Here is a 25,985-nt window from a genome sequence, read left to right on the forward strand (position 1 = left end):
CTGCACACCGCCGAAGATCGCCCTTAGCACGCGTCGCTCGAAAACTCCGAGTGCTTGCAGGTCCTCCTCGAGCATGGTCCATGTCTCATGCCCGTAGAGGATTACCGGTCTTATTAGCGTTTTGTACATGGTGCAATTGGTGCATGGGTGAATCTTTTTCGACCGCAGTTTCTTCTGGAGCCCGTAGTAGGCCCGACTTCCGCTGATGATGCGCCTCCGAATTTCACGGCTCACGTTGTTGTAAGCCGTCTGTAAGGATCCGAGGTAGATGAATTCCTCCACCACCTCGAAAGTATCCCCGTCTATCGTAACATTACTACCCAGACCGATCCGGTCGTGTTCGGTTCCGCTTACCAGCATGTACTTTGTTTTTGAGACATTCACCACCAGTTTGACCTTTGCTGCTTCGCGTTTCAGGCGGGTGTACAGCTCTGCCACCGTTCCAAATGTTCTGGCAATAATGTTCATGTCGTCCGCAAAGCACACAAATTGTCCGGATTTTGTGAAAATCGTTCTCCGGCTGTTGAGCCCGGCTCGTCGCATCACACCTTCCACAGCGATGTTGAAGAGTAGGCATGAGAGTCCATCACCTTGTTGCAGTCCCCGGCGAGATTCGAATGAACTGAATAGTTCACCCGAAACCCTTACGCAGTTTTGTACACCGTCCATCGTTGCTTTAACCAGTCTAGTCAGCTTCCCAGGAAAGCCGTTTTCGTCCATGATTCTCCATAGCTCTGCGCGGTCGATACTGTCGTATGCCGCTTTAAAGTCGATGAACAGGTGATGCGTTGGGACCTGGTATTCACGGCATTTCTGGAGGATTTGCCGTACGGTAAAGATCTGGTCCATTGTCGACCGGCCGTCGATGAAGCCGGCTTGATAACTTCCCACGAACTCATTTGTTTTAGGTGACAGACGACGGAAGATGATCTGGGATAGCACTTTGTAGGCAGCATTCAAAATAGTAATCGCCCTGAAGTTCTCACATTCCAAATGGTCACCTTTTTTGTGAATGGGGCAGATTTCCCCTTTCTTCCACTCCTCCGGTAGCTGTTCGGTTTCCCAGATCCTGCCTATCAGCCGATGCATACAGGTGGCCAACTTTTCTGGGCCCATCTTGATGAGCTCAGCTGCGATACCATCCTTACCAGCTGCTTTGTTGGTTTTGAGCTGGTGAATGGCATTCTGAACTTCCCTCAGCGTGGGAGTTGGCTCATTTCCGTCCTCCGCTGCACTGCACAGATAAAAATAATGAGATTTACACGTCATGTTAACTTCATTTTAGTCATGTAAACTTAGTGTTATGATGGTTTACATGATATATCACGTAAATTTGTGTTATATGTCATGTAAACTCTCAGAGTCATGCTGAATTACATGACATATAATGGAAGTTTACATGATATTTTATGAACTTTACATGATATGTCATGTAAACTTGTGTGATATCCCACGCTCCAATTATGTGCATCATATGTCACAGAATTTTACATTCTTTTTTCGATCTGTGTGGCGTCGTCGTTTCCTCCGTTGCCGTGGGCTCCCGTACCCACGTTCTCCACGCCGTTCAGGTGCTGATCGAAGTGCTGCTTCCACCTTTCGATCACCTCACGTCCGTCCGTCAAGAGGCCTCCGTCTTTATCCCTGCATATTTCGGCTCGCGGCACGAAGCCGTTGCGAGATGCGTTGAGCTTCTGATAAAACTTCCGTGTTTCTTGGGAACGGCACAGCAGTTCCATTTCTTCACACTCCGCTTCTTCCAGGCGGCGCTTTTTCTCCCGAAAGAGGCGGGTCTGCTGTTTCCGCTTCTGTTTATTGCGTTCCACGTTCTGTCGAGTCCCTTGCTGCAGCATTACCGCCCTCGCTGCATTCTTCTCCTTCAAAACCGTTCTGCACTCTTCGTCGGCTGCTCTTGATGGCTGCTTTCACTGTACTCCAGCAGTCCTCTAGAGGGGCCTCATCGAGCTCGCCCTCGTCTGGCAACGCGGCTTCGAGATTCTGCGCGTATGCTGAGGCGACATCCGACTGCTTCAGTCGCTCTAGGTTGTACCGTGGCGGTTGTCGGTACCGTACATTGTTGATGACAGAGAGTTTTGGGCGCTGTTTGACCATCACCAGATAGTGGTCGGAGTCGATGTTGGCGCCACGATAGGTCCTGACGTCGATAATGTCGGAGAAGTGCCGTCCGTCAATCAGAACGTGGTCGATTTGAGATTCCGTCTGCTGTGGTGATCTCCAGGTGTAACGATAAGGGAGGCTGTGTTGGAAAAAGGTGCTACGTATTGCCATATTTTTGGAGGCGGCGTAATCAATTAGTCGTAGGCCGTTTTCGTTCGTCTGCTGGTGGGCGCTGAACTTACCAATCGTCGGTCTGAATTCCTCCTCCTGGCCTACCTGAGCGTTCAAATCTCCTATGATGATCTTGACGTCGTGGCTTGGGCAGCGATCGTACTCGCGTTCGAGCTGCGCATAAAATGAGCCCTTGTCATCATCAGTACTTCCGGAGTGTGGGCTGTGCACGTTTATTATGCTGAAGTTGAAGAATCGGCCTTTGATCCTCAACCTGCACATTCTTTCGTCGATCGGCCACCAACCGATCACGCGCCTCTGCATATCACCCATCACGATGAAAGCTGTTCCCAGCTCGCGTGTGTTGCCGCAGCTCTGGTAGATGGTATGGTTACCTCTAAACGTTCGCACCATGGATCCTGTCCAACACACCTCCTGCAGCGCTACGATGCCGAACCCGCGGTCCTTCAGTAGATTGGCGAGTACGTGGGTGCTCCCGATGAAGTTGAGAGATCGGCAGTTCCACGTACCGAGTTTCCAATCGCAAGTCCTTTTTGTTCGCTGGAGTCGTTGCCGTTGGTCTCGGTTCGTATTATTCTGTTGCTGATTTTTCGTAACAATGGTTTTTTACGGCTGGCTCGTAGGGCCTGACACCAACCCCCTACTTTCCGGAGGACCATAGTGCACAGTTGAGCTTAGAGTCCTTCCCTGGCACTCGGACGTAGATCAGCCGCCCCTAACATGGGGATCAGATGCTGTTGTGAGCCGCTCCTCCTGGAGACCAGACGCTCAGGTTTACCGAAGCAAACCCCTCTTTCCTGTCAGCCAACGACCAAAGTTCCCACCGGGGTTGGTTACCCGATCTTCCCTAAGGTTTGTTACCGAACGGTAACTTAGTGCTTATGGTGGGGGAATGTAGGGAAACGATTGTAAAGTTACTCCAACGGTCGATTCGAAGAGTGGGCGTCGTGCGTATCAACTCAATGCGCGCCGCGTTACGCCAACGCGCAATTAAGAGGTGGTGAGTTCCCAGCAGCCGCCTGAAGCATGCGGCGATGGGGGCGGAAAGACAGAGCGTTGAGAGAAAGCCGAAGAGAACATCGGGCGATGGGTCTGCGAGGTGTCGACAAGAAGTGTTCGGAGGGAGTGAATCGCGACTCGTGCTTGGAGGCAGAAGTGCCAGATTCGGTAGATCGGTGTTACCACGTTTGGACCTCCGATCTGGGCAGCTATTTCAGCCTCGTGGGTGAAGAAGTGAATTTCGTACGGTGGATGGGCTGTGGCAGCCGCTAGCCCAAGACAACCCGCCGGCACCGGCGGACATTCCTTCGCTGCTCACCTTATCGTCGATCGGTTTGTTCGGTCAGAATACCACGACCACCGGACTGAGCGAAGCACCTCCGAGTCGGACGACACGCGGAGATCACGTGGGCAGTTATTTTGCCGAACCGCTACGGCCTGCCGGCCGCGCCGCTCCTCGGCCAATCGTCGATCACCTCGCCAAACCTCCGGATCGACCCCGGTCCCCGGTCGATCGTCCGATCACCTCCGCCTGGCAGCTCAAGGTTGTCCCGCCCGGCACACGAAGAGTTCACCAACGCGCCTTCGGGGAAACCTAGGACGAGATTCAACCTCAAACCAAATTTCATACTTTCAGGCGTTTTCTTAAGATTTATTAAACTTTAAACTTGAATAATTTAACATTTGGTAAACTTGTAAAAAAATTTCATAGCTTTCCGCATTTCAGGGTGATTAATTTAGGAGGAAAAATATTTTCAGCACTTACAAAAACATTTCACCCCAAAAATATTTTTTTTTATTTTTAATTTCAAATGATATTTTTTGTAATAAAATGATTTGCAGTAGAATTTTTAACCTCGTTGACTGATGAAAACCATGGTCGTACTTGTTTTAAAGCATTAAATTTATCCATGTCGATAAGTATTTCAAAATTATTCGCCAAAAACTACAAAAAGTGATCAATTTCACCCGAAATCACGGTAGCACAGTTGTTATTTTATCAAGAGCCTGAAGCAGCGCAGCGTGACGACGGCAGGTTATCACGCAGGAGGACACCATTGGACAAACACATTGGACATTGGACAACACAGGACAAATCTCCATAGGAAGAATGTGTCATGTGTAGTGTTTGGCCATGTTTCAAGAAATACAAAGAATTAACAGAGGGCTGTGGTTAATTATAAAAGTATATTTTGAAAAAGTTTCATCAGAAGCTGCTTAAGAAGGTTAATGCTTACTTATGTGAACTTTCAAGTTCCGAAATTACTTAAAAATGAAGGTGCTTAGAAGGCTAATAAGCAACCTCTTACAACCTACATAGCTACATAATGTCTCATGCTCTTATCCAAAGTTTTAATTATTTGGGTCTCCTCTATTTGAGAAATGTGGGCCATAAAAGCCCATTTGTGCAGGAGTTGATCCATGTATTCTATTCAAAATACTCACAAGAATGAGTTCAGGATTTTTTAGAAATTCCTCCAGAGATTTTTGCATTATTATTTTTAGGGATTCGTGTAGGAATTCCTTTAGGGATTTTTGCAGAATTTTCTCCAGTTATTCCACTATATACAGCATATAGACAACAAGATCGGGCCAGGCAAAATTTTCACTTTTCATAAACAACTAGCTATAACTTTCTGAAAAGTGCATAAAAAAATCTCAAATTTTCACTGTAAGTTGATAAACTAATTGTATGTCAACGGTTCAAATTTGGGAAAATAGGGCTATTCTACAGAAAGTTGAAAAGGTTCTAGAAAACAGCATAATTATCTGATAGTCAAATCGAAACTGTCATGTCTCCGGTTTCAATAAACCAAATGCAATGAAATTTTGACCGTTTATGACTCATATAAAAAGCTTTGAAAAACGTATGACTAAACATGGCATTTTTAATAAGAAAAAATGTTATAGCGATATATTTAATTTATTTTATGATTTTTTTTTAGAAAATTGAACCACTTTTACTATATGCATTACATTACAACTTCCAATTTTTTGCAGATTATTTTGTTACTTTCTTTCAAATTCAAGTATATTATAGAAAATTAAAATGAACTAATTACCTAATTAATTACCATCTGGAATGTTGGAACGGTGTTGAAGTGTATCATAATAATTTTCTTTCGTGTTAACATTTTAAGTTAAGTCAAAATCTTTTCAAAGCATGTTATATTACTCATGAAGGCTCAATATTTATTTGCATTCGGCTCATTGAATCAAGAGATATGACAGCTCAAAGCTGGCTGAGTTATGGCTTTTCATAACTTCCACTAGAACAGCACGATTTTTCTCAAATTTGGACCACTGAAACACAACTAGTTGATCAACTTACAGTAAAAATTTAGGATTTTCTGATGTTCTTTTCAAAAAGTTTCAGATTGTTTTCAAAATTAAAGTTTTTGCCTATCTCCTATATTTTCTAAGAAATTTCTTTAAAATTTCTTTTAGGGAATTTTATATTTCCCAGGAATTTTATTAGAAATATCTCAAGAGATTTTGATAGGAATCTTGTCAGAAGCTTATCAAGCTTATCATTGAAGAAATTACTGGATAAACGAATCCTTGGACAAATAGTTGATTGAGTCCTTGCAGAAATCTTTTTATTGAACTTTTGAAAAGATTTTTGTAGAGACTTCTGATGACTCAGACATAATTGGAGAAAAACTTGATGATATACTCGTAACAGCCTTTTTTCGTACTATCAGAATCTTTTCAAGCAATCTTTGAAGGAATTACAAAAAGAACACCTAAAGGAATTTTTGTACAGATTTTCGAAGAAATTTTTCAAGATGCTATTGTAGGAACTCCTAAAATCCTAGATAACACAAGTTTACAAAATAAAACGAAAGTCGTGAACTTCTGTCAACGACCAAAATTTTTGAAGCACGATGATTTCGGTACCGACCTTCAAAAAATTTTAAGTAGAACAGTTTTTAAGTTTAAGCTGAATATCGAGTTTTACTACTTTTTTAAATATGGAATTTAATAAAATTCAAATATCTTGCGTTTTGTTCAACCAATTTTAAATATTATTCCAGAAATTAAAAGCTTAATACAATACCATTCGATCATCTGAACACAGGTTTTGCGTCAGACTGATGAAATTCAAGATATTGGCGAGTTTTAGGAACAATCTCCTTAAATTTTAGCAAAATGCCCAAAAATTTTTGAAGAATTTTTTTTTTTTCAATAAGAAAAAAACAATTCAAACATTCTTTCTCGACGTTTATTTGACATATCATATGTAGGCGAGTTACAGTAAAAATTTCAGCTCAATCGGAGCATTGATTACGGAGAACGAGATGTTTGAAGTGAGTGACTTTGCTTAAAAATAGAACAAAAATCGATTTCAAATCATCAACCTTGTATGGAAAGTCGAAAAAATGTCCGCTCTACTGTATTTTTTTTCTTTCGCGTTTTCGAACTCAGGGCATGATTCTACACTAAAAATGATCATCAGCTTACCGAGTTCAAAAATGCTGTAAACTAGTGTAATCTACAAAAGATAGAGTTTTGATGACATAGAAACATTTTTAGAAAACAATTTCGTGCATGTTTTGGAGTTTGAACCATGCAGTTTGGGAAAAGGCTTAAATTTTATCCCTATATCCTTAGGTTATGCTCAAAAAAAGCAATGCCACAGAAAGTGAGTGTAGCCAAATATTGCCCACACTTGGTGGCCCCATATTTCTCGGGACACCACCACCCAATCGGTTCTCTCGTGGACTGTCGCCACCGCCGCACGGATCAATGGTTTCACCCTTCCTTGTGGTGTGGTGGCGTCGACTTTGGATGGTTGCTGCGAGAACGTGCGCCCGTTTTTATGCTCTTCTCTCGCCCGCTCCCGGTCGGACGGTCGGTGGGTTCTATTCTTTCCACCATTTGCATTTCACTGGAATACGAATCGGAATCTTCTACCAGTTCCGAACTCGTGTTGTCTGGTGAAACATCTAAGCGTGATACCGTTCGACCGTGCCCCGTGGAACCTACTACTGTGACTCTGACTCACTCTGGTCACTTTCTTTCTTCGGTGTATTGTTCTCCCCATTGTGCGGAGGAGGAAGTTTAGCCGTTTGGGTTGGGTTGGGCTAGCGCAGGTGGAAGGCTATCGAGGAAAAAACGGTACCCTCGGTTTATGTGATTCATATCTTCTAGATTGAAACGTGTTTAGGTGAATTGATGAAAAGACAGGAAACGTTGCGGAAGACCACACTGTAAGGGAGATATTGCAAGATTGGGCCCGAGGGCTGCGACGAAAGTTCGAGTGGGGCTAGTTCCTTGGAATTCTGTGACCCGGCGCCTAACGTGTGTCATCAGATTGCAGCAAAGGATTAGTAGGGGTTGAAGAAGTAAAGAACGAAGAGCTCGGGCTGTGACCAGTTTCCGGGTGAACCGAGTGAGTGTGGAAAAATTTTCGCCTCAAGGATAACTACAGCAGGAATCGAAGACGTATCGAGATAAAATCGATTTGTAATGTGATTACAATTTCCGTTCTTTCTCGCCTTTGCAGTAATATTGGTGTGCATTGTTGAATCGATCCAGCCGAGGATTTTTTTGTTCTATTTTCTAATTCATTTTGTTAGTTTCTTCTTCTGGCTGACTGGTTGGATGCGCTGTAGTTGAGTGGAGCCTGTTACGAGGCGAAGAAAAGTGCAAGAATAGGAAAAGCTAAAACAAGGAAAACACAGTGACGAGAAAATCGATTTCACGGATCGTGTGTTTCGAATAGTAAAAAAATTACAACACAACTGTGCAGTGACATACAGCTATTGTCAATAGAGTTTGAAGTGGTTCTCACATAGAATAGTGAAAATGATGTCCCGGTGGCTAGCGGCGTTGGCGATATTCGTCGTGACGTGGAGTACAACCCATCAAGTTCAGGCAAGGATAAGCATGTTTTTCAATGTTAAACCCTATTTTTGTATCCGCGGGACTTGGAGAGGCCAAACTGTATTTGCATGTCAAAATGCTGCATTCATACGTCGCACTCGCTGTGAATGTGGAGCAGTGAAAACACCCTCTTGACATTTCATAGCATGTCGCAGAGAGCTCACGGGGGTATTTCTTCAAAACAATACGCTATTATTGTGGGACAGCACGGATTATCGATCCGTTGTTTCACCTTTCGTCTGCTGGAAACGTCAAAATATCACAACACGGTGTTTATTCTGCATGGAATGTTCTACACCTGCTTGATGGAAAGAAAATAAGAGATGGAAAAAGGATACCGAGAAGCAACCATTCCTTTATGCTGCAAAAATGTGTCTCTTACGGCAACAAGACACGACATTCAACCCTCATTCTCACTGAGGAGTGACTGCCGTACAGTTTTTCCGACTCAGGCTTGCTGCGTCATCCTGAATGAGGGGGTTGCCAGAGGATATTACATTTTTGTGGGCTCCTTGGCGACAACCAGTTAATGTTTGGGATGATATGCCATTCTACTTCAGGATTTATTGAAGTATACCGTTTTATGGGAACTATGACTCAAAATTGAAAAATGTTAAGGCTTTGATTTGTCAGTAAAACACTGGGAACCTCAATGTTACAGTGACTGATAATAATTATGTATACTCGAATTATAAAAAAAACTACTGTTATTCTGAATTTAAGGCAGGTCCTTGAATACTTAGCAAAAATAATAGTTCGAATGTTCAAAGTGGTTTTTTCCCTATTTCTCTTACCGAATTCAGCATATGCAGAAAAATAAACGGCGAAACTAGAAGCATTTCCTCACTTTTTGGTTTTTGATTTTTTTTTATTAAATAACAAAGCAATATTTTCAAAATCGGTTTTCGAACACAATTAGAGGAAGGATCAACGTATCTCCTGATTTTTTTCAGCTGGAAAACTGTTTTCATTTTTGAATAAACCATTTTTGAATAAAAATTCAAAAAAAAAAATATGTTTTTTTTATAAATCGGTAAAAGTTTTACACCTGAAAAAAAAACGATCCTTCCTCTAACTGTGTATGAAAATCGATTTTGAAAATATTGCTTCGTTATTTAATGAAAAATCAAAAACCAGAAGAATGAGAAAATGCTTCCAGTTTCGCCTTAAGATAACTTGGTTGGACTGGACAGTGTTAAATCGACAATGACAAATTGCTTTCCTTCTGCATAAGTTCTATGTATTAAGAATTCTCTGATGTACTCAATAGTTTTCAATTTTAAGGAGCTTTCTCGTAAATTAGTTCGAAGGTTCTTGTTTATTCAATCAGTATACGAAACTGAATGAATAATTACTTTTTCTTTATCAAATATAAATGATAATGATGTATTCAACACAACACGAAGAGTTTTTAATTATCAATACTTATGTTGCCGCTGGGAGCACTGCCAGCGATCCGAGCTGTAGACACATATAATTAGAACAATAGCTGATAGGGAAGAACGCCTGTCATCGTATAAAGTCAGAACTGAGGGATGAAGAAGCTAGGGCCAGTTTCCTAAATTTACTATTTTACTTATATCTAATTGAATTTGTTATTAATCTAAACATACAATACGAGTAAGTGACACAATCCTTAAAACTAGTGAACTCTTAGAACTATTTAAAAATGAACTATTTACAGTGTGCAGAAGTTAATATTAACTGTAGCGTCGGAAGAACAGACCGCAGTGGTACTGCATAATGACACCTAAAGTGTAAGAAACATGAATTCATTATATGGTAAGCAAATATCTATTAATAAACCGCCTTTTTGCAGTTTAAAGCTGCACGAAATCGTCAACTTCAAGCGTTTTAATGTGCTGCTCACAACTCAGTGTTTCGATGCTTTTCTGGGTCTGTTCCGCGCCAACAAACTTTAAAACTTTAGTGTGATGGACATTCCATATGCATCGCCGAAGAGAACACGATCGGGAGACAGCGGCATCTCTTCGCGCCCCGGATCAGATCGTGACCCAACGCCGAAGGCCAGCGGGAGCAGCGTTAACTACTCGCGCCCCGAAACATACTTCTCTCTTCCGCAAACCCGCAGCAGTAGATTCGGAATCAATCAAACAATTTACAGTAGTGAATCAGCTCGTTATGCCCTGCGAATACGGCACCTCCAAGAAGAGCGCGCATTGCAGCAGCGCACACTGGATGCGGAAAAACGAGCTCTTACTCTAGAACGCCAAAATTTGCGGGAGAAATATCGTCCCCTTAATGCTAGAACCAGGTAACTGCAAAACGGTGAGTCGATAAGGAGAGCGTCCAATAGAGCTCTGGTCCTCACAAGTTCCTACCTCATGCTTCCACGGGTCAAACGATGACAAAGACCGCCAGCTAAGAGTTGTGTGCTTAGCTGGTAGTGCAGCCTGGGCACTGAAGTCCTTCTGACTTCAGCTAGATTGAGGAGGTACGATCCGAGTGTCTGTTCACCAAGGAGGTGCGGCTCAAACAGCGTCTGTTCTGGCATCCAGCGGCTGAGTAAGAAACGCTGCACCACGCCCAGCTAGATCCAAGGTGGTAGCCCCATCAGCGTGGTCGTCCCAGTGTTGGTTGGGACGTTAAACAGAACTGGCACGATGGCCCTCCGGCGAGACAGGAGTGTTGGCGTAGGCCCAATAAGCCACCCGTAAAAATCCCCATTGCGAATAACATAGGAGAAAATACGACTCGATACAATCGGCAAAGACCCACGCGACGAAATAAGGACTACGATTGGAAACTTGGAACATGGAATTGCAAGTCACTAGGTTTCGCAGGATGTGACAGGATAATCTACGACGAACTACATCCCCGCAACTTTGACATCGTGGCGTTGCAGGAACTTTGTTGGACTGGACAGAAAGTGTGGAAAAGCGGGCATCGAGCGGCTACCTTCTACCAAAGCTGTGGCACCACCAATGAACTGGGAACAGGATTTATAGTGTTGGGCAAGATGCGACAACGTGTGATCGGGTGGCAGCCGATCAACGCAAGGATGTGCATGTTGAGAGTTAAGGGCCGTTTCTTCAACTACAGCATCATCAACGTCCACTGCCCACACGAAGGGAGACCTGATGACGAGAAAGAAGCGTTCTACGCGCAGTTAGAGCAAACATACGATGGTTGCTCGCCGCGTGACGTGAAAATCGTTGTCGGCGACATGAACGCGCAGGTAGGAAGGGAGGAAATGTACAGACCGGTAATCGGGCGAAACAGCCTGCACGCCGTATCGAATGATAACGGCCAGCGATGCGTAAACTTTGCAGCCTCCCGTGGTATGGTAGTCCGAAGCACCTTCTTCCCCCGCAAAGATATCCACAAAGCCACCTGGAGATCACCCGACCATCAAACAGAAAACCAAATCGACCACGTTCTAATCGACGGTAAATTCTTCTCAGATATAACCAACGTCCGTACATACCGCAGTGCGAATATAGATTCGGATCACTACTTAGTCGCTGTATGCATGCGCTCAAAACTTTCGACAGTTATCACCACGCGTCGAAGTCGAACGCCGCGGCTCAACATCGAGCAACTTCGTAACGTAGAAGTGGCTCAAGACTACGCGCAGCAGTTAGCAGTGGCCCTACCAACGGAAGAGCAGCTTGGCGCAGCTACACTTGAAGATGGCTGGAGGGACATCCGATCCGCCATAGGTAGTACCTCGGCTACAGCACTAGGCTTCGCGACTCCGAATCACAGAAACGACTGGTACGACGGCGAATGTGAACAGTTGAAAAACGAGAAGAATGCAGCATGGGCGAGAATGCTGCAACACCGTACGAGAGCGAATGAGGCACGTTACAAACAGGCGCGGAACAGGCAGAACTCAGTCTTCCGGATGAAGAAGCGCCAGCAGGAAGAACGAGATCGCGAAGCGATGGAAGAGCTGTACCGCGCTAAGGACACACGAAAGTTCTACGAGAAGCTGAACCGCTCGCGCAGAGGCTTTGTGCCACAAGCCGACATGTGCCGAGATAATCACGGGAATATTCTCACGAGCGAGCGTGAGGTGGTCGAGAGGTGGCGGCAGCATTACGATGAGCACCTCAATGGCGACGTTGCAAGTACCGAAGGTGGCGTGGTAACCGATCTAGGAGTATGTGCACAGGACGAAAGACTTCCAGCCCCTGACCTTCAAGAGATTGAGGAGGAGGTTGGCCGGTTGAAAAACAACAAAGCCGCTGGAGCAGATCAACTACCAAGCGAGCTTCTAAAATACGGTGGAGAAGCACTGGTGAGAGCACTACACTGGGTCATTACCAAGATTTGGGAGGAGGAAATATTACCGGAGGAATGGATGGAAGGTATCGTGTGTCCCATCTACAAAAAGGGCGACAAGTTGGATTGCGGGAACTACCGCGCGATCACACTACTGAGCGCTGCCTACAAGATACTCTCTCAAATTTTATGCCGCCGTCTATCACCGATTGCAAGAGAGTTCGTGGGGCAATATCAGGCTGGATTTATGGGTGAACGCGCTACAACGGACCAGATGTTCGCCATCCGCCAGGTGTTGCAGAAATGCCGCGAATACAACGTGCCCACACATCACTTGTTCATCGATTTCAAATCGGCGTATGATACAATCGATCGAGAACAGCTATGGCAGATTATGCACGAATACGGATTCCCGGATAAACTGATACGGTTGATCAAGGCGACGATGGATCGAGTGATGTGCGTAGTTCGAGTATCAGGGACACTCTCGAGTCCCTTCGAATCTCGCAGAGGGTTACGGCAAGGTGATGGTCTTTCGTGCTTGCTGTTCAACATTGCTTTGGAGGGTGTAATAAGAAGAGCGGGGATAAACACGAGTGGGACGATTTTCACGAAGTCCGTTCAGCTGCTTGGTTTCGCCGATGATATTGATATTATTGCTCGTAAATTTGAGACGATGGCGGAAACGTACATCCGACTAAAGAGTGAAGCCAGGCGAATCGGATTAGTCATTAATGTATCGAAGACAAAGTACATGATGGCAAAGGGCTCTAGGGAGGAATCACCGCGCCCGCCACCCCGAATTCATATCGACGGTGATGAAATCGAGGCGGTTGAAGAATTCGTGTACTTGGGCTCACTGGTGACCGCCGACAACGACACCAGCAGAGAAATTCAGAGGCGCATTGTGGCAGGAAATCGTTCGTACTTTGGACTCCGCAGAACTCTACGATCGAATAAAGTTCGCCGTAACACGAAGTTAACCATCTACAAAACGCTGATTAGACCGGTCGTCCTCTATGGGCACGAAACATGGACCCTACGTGCAGAGGACCAACGCGCCCTTGGAGTTTTCGAACGGAAGGTGTTGCGCACCATCTACGGCGGAGTGCAGATGGAAGATGGGACTTGGAGAAGGCGAATGAACCACGAGCTGCATCAGCTGCTGAGAGAACCAACCATCGTCCATACCGCGAAAATCGGGAGGCTACGGTGGGCGGGTCACGTCATCAGGATGTCGGATAGCAACCCGACTAAAATGGTTCTCGAGAGTCATCCGACCGGTACAAGAAGACGTGGAGCGCAGCGAGCTAGGTGGATCGACCAAGTGGAGGACGATCTGCGGACCCTACGCAGAGTGCGGAACTGGAGACAAACAGCCATGGACCGAGTGGAGTGGAGGCGGCTACTATGTACAGCAGAGGCCACCCCGGCCTTAGCCTGACCGGTAAGGTAAGTAAGGTAACTCGAAATTTGACGTTTTTGAGTTGAATATACCATTATATCGAGCTTTTTGAGCTCTATTATATATCCAAAGACCAATGAAATACGATTATAAACGACGCAAATATTCACCAGTTTCAAAACTAGGTATCTCAGTGTAGAATACAAGAACTGAGTGCTATAACAAGGTAACTGAGAAAATCATACCTATTTCCAATCGCACAGGTTAAAATCTATCGGACGCTTGGACGTGGAAATGTTACTAGTCATTCTTTTGTTAGTAGATTGAAAATCTACTACTGTTTTTCATTTTAGGCCAAAAAAATTGAAATATTTTACTTGTATTGATTTAGCTAGAACTGTGATTGTTCGTAGACGATTATTTTATGAACATTTTGAGGTGTCATGTGGTGGTAGCAGGCATCCTAGCAAATTAAGTAATTACACGTTAATTTCAATATGTGAACTCTTTTAAATTCACATACTGCAACAAGAAAACTGAAAAGAATGATATCAATAGTGGTAAAAACTAGGTATCTCAGAACATCTCCTCCATTATTTATGTTGCATTTTGAGTGCTATAACTAGGTAACTCGACAATTTTTTAACCCTCTAATACCCAAATTTTTGATTTTGATCTAAATATCATTTTTCGTCATTTAAAATCGATTTAAACATGTTTTGGAAGATGATTCTTTTTAATTCTCGATTTCGTGAATTTCAGTTTTTGATTTTTCTAATTGTTATTTTTGAACATCCCCACACTTTTATATTTTTCCTGGAAGCCTATTTGGGATACGGATTTTTTGGGATGAAAACATTTTGAGATTTTATGATTATTGTTGAAATATTTTTATTTTAAATTTTTTTCATATAAAATTTTATTTTCCGTGTAATTTTATGGAAAATAATTTTAGAGTGTATTCGATCCCCTTAAACTATTAAACAAGGATAGAATGGTTTGGGAAAAATTTAAAATATGTTAATTGTAGCGATTCAATACAAAATAAACAATGATTTCTAAAAGGTGACCAAAACATCAATTTTTCAATGATTTTTGAAAAATGTAAATATGTATTAAAATACATCAAAAACCATTTTGAGATATACAAAACAGTCCTAAATATCAGCCAAAAATATAAAAAATTTGATTTCCCTCGAAACAAAAATTACAAAAATGCTCAAACTATACCCCGTCTAAAGGCGGGATTGGGTATTAGAGGGTTAACCATGTATTGTTTTTATCAAAAGTTTAAACCAAAATAGTTCAAAACTTTTTCTTGTAGCAGAAAGAGTAGAAGCTGAATAAGCAATAAATGCTAAAAAATAATCATTTCAAGGCTCCATGCCTTTGGAACAACTGCATGAAAAATTGTCAAACTTTGAAAGTCGTTTTTCTCGAAACTATGATTTTCGAGTTACCTAGTTCTAGCATTAAGGGGACGATATATACTGCTACAGAAGCAAATCCGAAAGAAAGCAGATGACTATTGTGAAACAAACATCCACAAGTCATCGGCCAAAGGATTTGATGGACGTTCAACTGATCAGTGGACGGAGCCGCACCAACCGATAACACAATCGGGAATGCAACCGACCACATCGATAAAACCAGTGTGTCTTGAATCAATTACTGATCGACAACAACTTCTTGGGAATCAGCAGCGCGATGTGCGCGCGTTTTCCACATTAAATTCACAAGCACCGCAAAAACTTGTGAATAGTAACGAAAAACTAAACAACATGATAAGTTGCATCACTACACACTTTCTCGGCAGACTACACTGAACGGCAACCTCCGCCTGAGATCGACTGAGAGGCGATATGATCGCGCCCCAGTTCGACACTCGGTCGGAAACCATATGGTTCACCGATCGAATGATGTCATCCTGAAATTGGATGACAGCCAGATGAAAATTGAATGCCGACCATATAATCGACCAACTCTTTTTTCTAGCGATGGATAATAAAACATAATTTTTTAACCATTCCTAAAAGATGTACGTTAATGGGCCTGGGTGCCCTCGCTGGCACCCTTTTTCAAAAACTGGCATGTCCAAAATTAAGACATGCGACTTCACATTCGTCAACGTTGCGAGTATAATAATCAAGGAGTTTGTTACGCTATCGATGCATATGTTTGGAGCAACTGTGTCGCCTTCGCTTTGCAATCAGTATTCATTCACACAGCGTGCGAATACACGAATACACGAATGAGATGATCGTGATTCGATTGTAGGATGATAGAAATACGACTGATTCGTCATACCAAAACACGATTTCGATTATTTGGACTGGATGATCGGACAAATCAGTCGATTTCGGGATGGGGTTTTCGTTCAGTGTACCCAGCGCGAACGGGAGGTTGCGTCAATTACTTGCACCCCGATTCTTGCGATGACCTGCAAAGGCAGGATGGCAGTTTTCCAGTTAGTGTAGCCAAAACAACCAAAATCTCCGCTCGTATGGCCGTCCTGTTAAAGCTACAAGAAGAGGAGCGTTTACTTATGCGACGCGAGTGGGAGGCGGAGAGGCGAGCCTTAGAGCACGAGAAACACTTGCTGTCGAAGAACCATCATCTGTTGAAGGAACAACTCTCGAGACGACGAAATATGAACAAACGTAGCCAGTTTGCCGCAGAGGTGTCTGTCGGAATGGAACAAAACACACAGCACGGTGATCTTGACGGTGTATTTGGCGAAACCAAATTATCCTCTGATAATAATCTACCAGCAGATGACCGAGCAGCTGAGGGTGCAGAAAATACACCACCAAAGCGACTGTTCACTTGTTGTTCGATTGTTCACTCAAAACATCAACCGAGTCAACTACAACAGTCGGCGCCTATGGAATGTCTAGCTATTCCTTCGCGATCGGATGGGATTCAGCAGCAGCATTCAAGCGCGTTTCCCGAACCAATTCCGAAACAACACGAAATAATTATCGACAGCAACACGTCGATAGCAAATATCAATACACTCTCAGCACCGTACGTTACGTCGTCAAGTTTGGTAGCAGAAATCCACCTAGTCAGAGTGTCGAATATACTGAATCGGTTTCCATCTAATTCCAATAATGCCAGACCGATCGCACAAAGCAGTGGTCTCCAAACAACTTCTCTTCGATCGGCGTTCGAAAATAGCGGGAGTCTGTCAGCTATAAGATCGAACGCGAACTTCTGTATGAATGGACAGCAATTGAGATCTCCTCCCAACTTAGTGGCTCCAATTGTGCCTGATCCAGCTCCTCCCCCCTGGTGATTAGCAGATCGACAATTTACTGCAAGCTGTTTTTCTTCCACTACCCGAGATATTTTGGAACATGTTGAATCGAACAGCGAACTAGGCTCAGGGATAGATATCCAGCGAGTTTATCAAAGCCGCTGCCTATAGTTAAAAGATGCAGTTGGTCTGTAAAAGCAGTAAGCATAGTCGGACGTGTGAGACTTCAGCTAGTCTTGGGTCAGTGTGTTAAGCTTCCTTCGGGCTTTAGAAACTTAGGTCATCCAGACGGTTTAAGTGACCAAACAATAGAGTTAATAAACTATAGAGGACGAATGTCGCTGCTGTTCCCTTTGTTCTCGCTCGCAAACATGTCGGGTATCTATCTGTCAAACTGCATACTTTTTCGCTTTGACACTTATAGCCCGGCCTATCTCCGCCAACAAGAGATGTTTCGGCAGCGACGCCAGCGACATTCTTCCTCTATAGTTTATTACCTCTATTGACCAAACACTTCGGAATAGACAAGAGAAGAATGACATCACGAGTAAGCGAAATGGTAAGCCAGTCGGAATTGTTAGGACAACTTGTAACGCAATCTTTAATAGTGGCTGCGTTGGTGCTCGTGGTAATATGCGGCGAACTTTGAATATAGGTAACTACTACAATTCGGATTGCGTCAACGGTGGTAATGGCAGCGGCAGAATGATGGTAAAACTGGAACCGATGGCCAGTGTTACGGGGGGAGTATGTTGCCGCTGGGAGCACTGCCAGCGATCCGAGCTGTAGACACATATAATTAGAACAATAGCTGATAGGGAAGAACGCCTGTCATCGTATAAAGTCAGAACTGAGGGATGAAGAAGCTAGGGCCAGTTTCCTAAATTTACTATTTTACTTATATCTAATTGAATTTGTTATTAATCTAAACATACAATACGAGTAAGTGACACAATCCTTAAAACTAGTGAACTCTTAGAACTATTTAAAAATGAACTATTTACAGTGTGCAGAAGTTAATATTAACTGTAGCGTCGGAAGAACAGACCGCAGTGGTACTGCATAATGACACCTAAAGTGTAAGAAACATGAATTCATTATATGGTAAGCAAATATCTATTGATAAACCGCCTTTTTGCAGTTTAAAGCTGCACGAAATCGTCAACTTCAAGCGTTTTAATGTGCTGTTCACAACTCAGTGTTTCGATGCTTTTCTGGGTCTGTTCCGCGCCAACAACTTAGAAATGAAGAAATCTATCATCAGAAAAAGCAACAAGATACTAAAGACAAAACAATCATTCAACTTAAACAGCACTATAGTGAATATCACAATTCTACCCTATCATGGTAGAATGATGAGCACGAGGATGTTGGTTGTTCCTGTTTCCAGTCCGATTGGGGGTCCATTATGGGTTGCCGTTCGCCGATGTCCAATTATCCGGGTCCATTTGAGTCATGGGCTCAGAAGAGGGTCAGTGTCAGCTGCTTTCAGGGGGAAAGAGCAACTGACGAAAGTGCCGGGGCTGGGAGCGAACCTATGACCATCTGCTTATGAAGCAAACGTGTAGCCACTACGCCACGGGCCCCGGCAATCCAAAAAGTTATAGATTCAAAATGCAATAAAGTTATATTATACGGATACGGAATCGTACGTAAAAAATTGTTCACTGTTAAAAAAAAATAATCGGCCAATTTCGGTTGAAAATTTAGAATTTTGCCAAATTTTGCGGGATTTCCTAAATTTCGCGCCCATAGCCCAATTTTGCGGATTTCGCGACTTCCACAAAATCGCGAATTTCCATTGTCCCTAATCACAAGTAAATCACACGATACAACTCGAAGGACCTAAAACTAGTTAAGTTATCTAACTGTTTACTCCATGTTACAAATTTTCTTTGTGGAGCGGACCTGGTGTGATGGTTAGAACACTTGACTATCACGCCGAGGACCTGGGATCGAATCCCACTCCCGACAAACTCGCAAAATATGAGTTCTTCCTTCGGAAGGGAAGTAAAGCGTGGGTCCCGAGATGAACTAGCCTAGGGCTAAAAATCTCGTTAATACAGGTAAAAAAAAAATCTTTTTCACTGAGGTGTTTTTACATTATTCATCAGTAAAAACAATGAGTTTTCTAACTCTGTATCATATTCGTTAGCCCAATAAGCTGCTCAAGAAACATCTTCTTAAAACCCTGAATAAAGAAACAATAAGTCAATTCCACAGTATTTGTCTGAAGTTAACTTCTTTATATTTTTGTGATCACATTTATTTAAGTTATTTGCTACATTTTTTGTGTTTCTTTTGTAGTTCAAATGTTTTTCAATTTTTTTCCACATTGCCAGAGAATCATCAAGAATTCTTTTAAGAATATCACTGGGAACCTTTCTAGAAATTTTGGGAATTTCTCCAAAAGCTTTACGATTCTAGGAGTTCCCCAAGGAGTTCCACCGTGGATTCTTATAGAAAGAGTTCCACCGTCCTGGTCTCTAAAAGTTTCACTTGAAATTTCAATAAAAAATCCACCGGAAATTTCTCTAGGTATTTCACCAGAAATTCCAACTGGTATTTCTCTTCTCTAGAGGTTTCTATTAGAGTCCCTCTTTGAGTTCCACTGGACACTCTTCTAAGACTTCCGTTCAAAATTTCTTTAAGAGTTCCTTCGGATATACTTATGCAAATGTTCCTTTGGGTATTCTTCCTTAAATTATCTTGAAACTCTTCCAACAGTTCCCTCAGAAATTGTTTCCGAAGCTCCTGCGAAAATTTTTCAGAGGTTCCTCCAGGATTTCGTGTGCTATTAAGAATTGTTTCAGACAATTTCTTCGGAAATTCTTCGGGGTTTTTTCCCATAAATTCTGGGGGTTCTTCCAGAAGTTGCTTCGAAAACTCTTCCAGAAAATTCCATGAATTCTTTAGGAAACTCCCCCGAGTACTATTTTGCTAGTTCCATTGGTTTTTTTTTCAGAAATTCCCCTGAGAATTCTTCCAAGAGTTTGTTCGGGAACTCTTGCAAGATTTTTTTTCCACGAGTTCCTTCAGAAAATCTTCTAGTAGTTCTTCTGGGAATGCTTGTGGAAATTCTTCTGGAATTCTTCCTGAATCTCTCCTGAGAATTCCTCTAGAACTTCCTCTGTGAATTCTTCCGGAAATTTGTCCAGGGATTCTACGAGACATCTACAGCAAACTGATTCGAAAATGGTTCCAGCTAGTTGCTCAGGGTATTTTCTCAGAAGTTTTGTACGCAAATTCTCCTAGGAAATTTTATGAGAGTTATTCCAGGACTTCCCCAAGGAACTCCAGAAGATTGACTGGAAATTCTTCCAGGAGCTCCTAAGGGAATTCTTCCAGAAATACTTCTCTCTCTCTCTCTCTCTCTTCTTGGCGTAACGTCTTCATTGGGACAAAGCCTGCTTCTCAGCTTAGTGTTCCATGAACACTTCCACAGTTATTAACTGAAAGCTTCCTCTGCCAATGACCATTTTGCATGCGTATATCGTGTGGCAGGCACGAAGATACTCTATGCCCAGAGAAGTCAAGGTAATTTCCTTTACGAAAAGATCCTGGATCGACCGGGAATCGAACCCGTCACCCTCAGCATGATCATGCTGAATACCCGTGCGTTTACCGCCTCGGCTATATGGGCCCGAGAAATACTTATAATAAGTTAGGTTCCTCCAGAGGATTCACCGGGAATTTCTCTAGGGATTTCACCGATAGTACTAGTTTACAAAATAAAACGAAAGCTTTCAAATGTAATTTCAAAATCTATTTTTATTTTTTGATCATCTGAACACAGTTTTTGTGTGAAATTGATGAAGTCGTGTTAATATCGAGTATATAGGAAGATAATTTCCACTTTATTGCAGTTGTTTTCCTTTACGTATTCGAACTCAGGGCATGATAAAACTGATGCATACTGATTTCAAAAGGATTTTCACTGGGAATTCAAAAGGATTCAAAAGGATTTTCTCTGGGAATGTCTGAGTAGATCCATGGGAATTCCGCCATAAGATTGTCAACATGTATGCATAGTTACATTCAGTATTCCCCTGAGAAAAGATGAGCTTTTATTATTTGGGAAAAGTATTGGTATCTGTTGCTTCAAAATATTAGAATACCCGATTTGCTAAAAACATTGCGCCTCGATGATGTTTCGGTTCTTCTTATTGTTTCTGGCCCTTCGTTCGCACTGAAACGTTTTCTTAGAGCTTTCTTTGCCTACCAATGTATGAATATGTATATTGGGTGGCAAGCAAGCAAGGATATAGGGTCTGGGACCATTTGGGCAGGAGCACCTATTTTGGGCACTTGCAGCTATAACTCAGTCAATTTCAAACTGATTTACTTGAATTTTTGTACATGGCTAGATACTGTGCGTATCTGATCGTGTCTCAAAGAACAAGTTAATCGGTTCAAAATTGACTGAGTTATAGCAGCAAGTGCCCAAAATAGGTGCTGCTGCCCAAATGGTCCCAGACCCTACTACACCAAGTGATTCGAAAAAATCTATCCGGCTGGGAATCAAACCCGGCGTCTCCGGATTAGCGATCCTCTAGCAATTACAGCTGAGATTCCTTAAAAAAAACCTGCCCCGATTTCTTCAGATATTTCTACGTGGATTATAACAGAAGTTGTCTTAAAATGTTCTCAGTAGTTTCCGTTGGAAATCACCCTGAGGTTCCTTTAGAAACTCTCGCTGGTGTTGATCTAAATGACGAATATTGCATGAGCATGAGCATGAGCATGAGCATAGATGACCGTACAATTCGTAGTTGCTACTCCGTGATTGACCAGAATAATCGAAATTGCACAAGGAACCAACAAACGGAGCTTGGGAGTAGCTACCGCTCTCAATGTGCACAGTTCGAGAATTCCAGACTTTATTAGTCAATAACGGCGCCGGCCACGTCCTTACGGTCATCGAGGAAGGAAAGGAATGTTAGTGTGACGTACGTTGCTACTAGAGACCGAGATCACCTCATCTTCTCCACGACTGTCACGGGAAGGAGTTTTTGTTAGTGGGGAGGGGAGAGTCACATGATTTGGATTCACTTTGGTAAGTGATTTGATTCATGCAACCTTTACTTAAGTCAAAACATTTATTCATTTTGACTAAAATATTACAAATGTCGACACCGAAGATGACGAACCATTCAAATTTGTGTGTAAATGCGAAAATTAAAAGAAAAATATTTATTATCAACTGCGCCGACACATGACGTGACGAACTTTTCAATATTAGTTAGATAAATACACAAAAACCAGAGCAGAATTTTATACATCCTTTAGCATTAATTATTATGATAAAATGGAAAGAGCTCACCAATAAACATCCTTCGAAGTGTCCAGTGCGTATGTGCTGCAGCATCTTCCACTAACTGGCCTCTTCTCCGAAATCACACTGAACCGCTACAACTATACACGGGTACGACGATGTACACATTCAAATTGACGACGATGACGACGCGGCCGGTCCGAATGAAAAAAGCGGCCTCTTCACTTCGCCACCAAAATCACACTCGCGCGCGGGAATTTTCGTCACCACCGAGAAAGTAAAGTAAATGCTGGACCAAGCACACACACGACCCGACCGAACGACTTTGCGAGACTGACTTGAGTTGGAACGCGCGGGAATTTTCGTCACCACCGAGAAAGCTAAGTAAATGCACGACCAAACAGACACACACGACCCGACCGAACGACTTTGCGAGACTCGATCTAAATGACGAATATTGCTGGGATTTATTCAAAAATTTTCGAAAGAATCCATCAGGAAGTTTTGCTGGGATTCCTTCTGGAATTCTTGAAGGACTACCAAGAGTAATTACTGCAGAAACCCCAGCTGAAAATGTATGCTAAGCCCCATCAATTACTACCTAGTATATCTGCTGATAATTTAAGAAAAAATCCTAAAGGAATTCTTGAAGAAATCTTCGGAGGAATCGCATAAAAATTTGTAAATGAATCCATGGATAAATCTCAGAAGAAATTCGCGGAGTCACAGAAAGGATATATAAAGGAACCCCCGCAGAAACCTCTGAAGCTATCCAATTCAGAATGTTTAGACTTTGAAGGAATCCCATTAGGAGTTTTGGAGCAGTTCCTATTGCTATTATTAATTTTAGACGTTTGGTGTCTTCAGAGAAGTCGACTACATTTCGGCACCAAAATTTCAAAAGGGCGTAACTGCTTTTGCAACCAAGCCTTCTCACAGAGCTGTGGGTCGTATTTCATTCATCTTACGCAATTCACAACCATTAATCGAAAGAGGAGGATTTTATCTTTGTATTTGTGCTAGTGGATTGCTCGAGAGGGATGGGATACGCTCCACAGCTTTGTGAGAAGGCATTGGTTGTAAATGCAGTTACTCCCTTTTGAAATGTTGTTGCCGTTTTGTTTGTTGCATATTTTCAAAAAAAAAAAATGATTAGGGTGGTCCACGTCTCAACTCAAATTTGAAATACAACTTTCTAATTGAGTCATATGTGATCGAGTTCTTCAGCAAAGTTGTAGGCAATGTTATTTTAAATAAACACGGACACCGTTTCCTGCCAGAGGCTGTACAGACTGAACGAAACTTAACACTAGACAACGGACACGACATACATTACAAGCACCAGTGGATACAAGAAAGAAACATTTCTTGCGTAAAGTTTCATCATTCGGAGCGAGAATCGAACCCTCACCCCTTGGCATGGTACTGTTATACGCTTGGTGACGCTAACCTCATGGCCACGAAGCTCCACAAAGCTCGCACGCGACTATCACGCCGAGGACCTGGGACCGAATCTCACTCCCGACAATCTCACAAAAATGTGAGTTCTTCCTTCGGAAGGGAGGTAACGCGTGGGTCCCGAATCTCGTAAATACAGATGAAAAAAATCCTGAAGGTATTCTTTGAAAAATGTGTGAGGAAATGCCGAAATGAAATTCATGGAAAATTATTACAAGAAATCCTCATGGATTTCCTCCACAAATGCCTAATGGGCAATTCTGTGATGCCTGATTGCTAATGAGGCTTCTTCAAGTGTTCCTATAAAAATTTATATTTTTGGCTGATATTGTGGACTGTTTTGTATATCTCAAAACAGTTTTTGGTGTAATTTAAAGCGTTTTTTTTAAATCATTGAAAAATTGACATTTTAGTCACGTTTTAGAAGTCATTATTTATTTTGTATTGAATCGATACAATAAGCATATTTGAATTTTTTTCCAAATCATTCTATCCTAGTTTAATAGTTTTAGGGAATCGAATACACTTTACAATTATTATTCTTGAAATTACACGGAAAATAAAATTTTCTATGAAAAAAAAAATAAAAATAAAAATATTTCAACTATAATCATAAAATCTCAAAATGTTTTCATCTCAAAAAACCCGTACCCCAAATAGGCTTCCAGGAGAAATATAAAAATGTGGGGATGTTCAAAAATAAAAACTATAAAAATCAAAAATTGAAATTTACGAAATCGAAAATTAAAAAGAATCTTCTTCCAAAACATGTTTAAATCGACTTTAGATGACGAAATAGGATATTTAGATTAATTTCAATCAGCAATAATAACATTTTCGTAAAATTTATTGAAAATAATTTCAATTTTCGAACATGTTATGGTTTCAGGAGAAATTTGTACCATATGTTAAAAATTTGCATTTTTTCTGTACTTTGTAGCTTGCCTGTATAGAGGGTCAGAAATCTGTATAATACAGAAAAATCTGTTTATCTGGCATCTCTGATGTAAAAAATTATTTGACAAAAATATAAATGGGCCTGAAGGACTATCTGTTGTGCTATTATTGCACAAAATTGGTAAAAATGCCAAAATCTTCGCTGACTTATTAACTTTCGTTTCTTCTCCTGTCCATGGAAATTCAGTTTATGTGAATTATTCGCACATAGTAATCACACATAGTCACTGAAAACTTTCAGATTGTGCAAAGTTTGAAATTGTTTCAATTTTTATGTGTTTTTTTTATTAAACTTTCATTCGGCATCACTATCCTAGATGTACATATCTGTTTTGTTTAGTTGATCTTCAAGGATTTTACTATGTTCTAATCCTTGCTTTCTTTCTGCAGTTCTTTTGGCGATGGTTGGTAGCGGCTGTCACTAACGACAATGATATTACTCGCTATGTATGTTGTCAGTGTATGTAGGGGAGAATTGAACAAAATACATACATCCAGATTTACCGATGCATATTTATGGTCGTTTGAAAATTATTCAATTAGAGTATTGTGGTTTAATAATTTGCCCTCTATGGAATACATTGGATCTACTGTACTACTGTACAAATATAGTACAGCAGTCCCGTCATATGTCAAGAATCAATTTCAGTCAAACTCGTGAAAAGCACGTTGATTCAAACTTTTGATCCATCTTCCCCAACTCGGACGAAGAGTACCCAATTGGTATGAGTAAGTGGGAAAAGCCCCAACAGATGGAAAATCGATATCGACCTTATCTTTGTGTGTTGATACCTTTATTCGTGTTACACACGAGTAGAGAAACACAAAACCAGACGGGAAGGAAAACAAATTACACTTACACCACCACAGTTACACACTATACTGCCTGGCAGGAGTTTTCCTCGGACATGCACAGCTGCTGCGCGCATGGGTGTCACTGTGTGGGGGCAGGGCATGGCGCGGCAAGGTTGGAATGAGCAACGAACACATGGCGCGATTTTGACACTTTGGCAATTGCTGAAAACTACACCCTACGTCACTCGGTGGGGTATTTTTTTCTCTCTTCGGTGAACTTCCTCAGAACGGTGGTGGTGCACTGAGCTGCGAAGGGCACAAAAGTAGAACGAATGAGAAGGGAGGACTTTTTAATATTCCGCATGACTCATAATCTGCACGGAGCCAAC

At 42.1% G+C, this 25,985-nt stretch overlaps 1 protein-coding gene across 5 annotated transcripts in view; it reads left to right on the forward strand.

The window, feature by feature from the left end:
• The first annotated feature begins 7,196 nt into the window (after positions 1-7,196).
• LOC109398837 (amyloid-beta-like protein) overlaps positions 7,197-25,985 on the forward strand; it is a 236,042-nt gene continuing 217,253 nt past the window's right edge. For 3 of the 5 annotated variants that reach the window (XM_062856846.1, XM_062856848.1, XM_062856845.1), the window contains exon 1: positions 7,197-8,190. In XM_062856846.1, coding sequence (XP_062712830.1) covers positions 8,122-8,190 — 69 coding nt within the window. In that variant the 5' untranslated portion in view covers positions 7,197-8,121. The remainder of the gene's footprint in view (positions 8,191-25,985) is intronic. The other 2 variants (XM_062856844.1, XM_062856847.1) reach the window with 2 other exon arrangements.

This window comes from Aedes albopictus, chromosome 3 (genome assembly GCF_035046485.1).
Source record: "Aedes albopictus strain Foshan chromosome 3, AalbF5, whole genome shotgun sequence".
In the NCBI taxonomy this organism is placed as follows: Eukaryota; Metazoa; Arthropoda; class Insecta; order Diptera; family Culicidae; genus Aedes; species Aedes albopictus.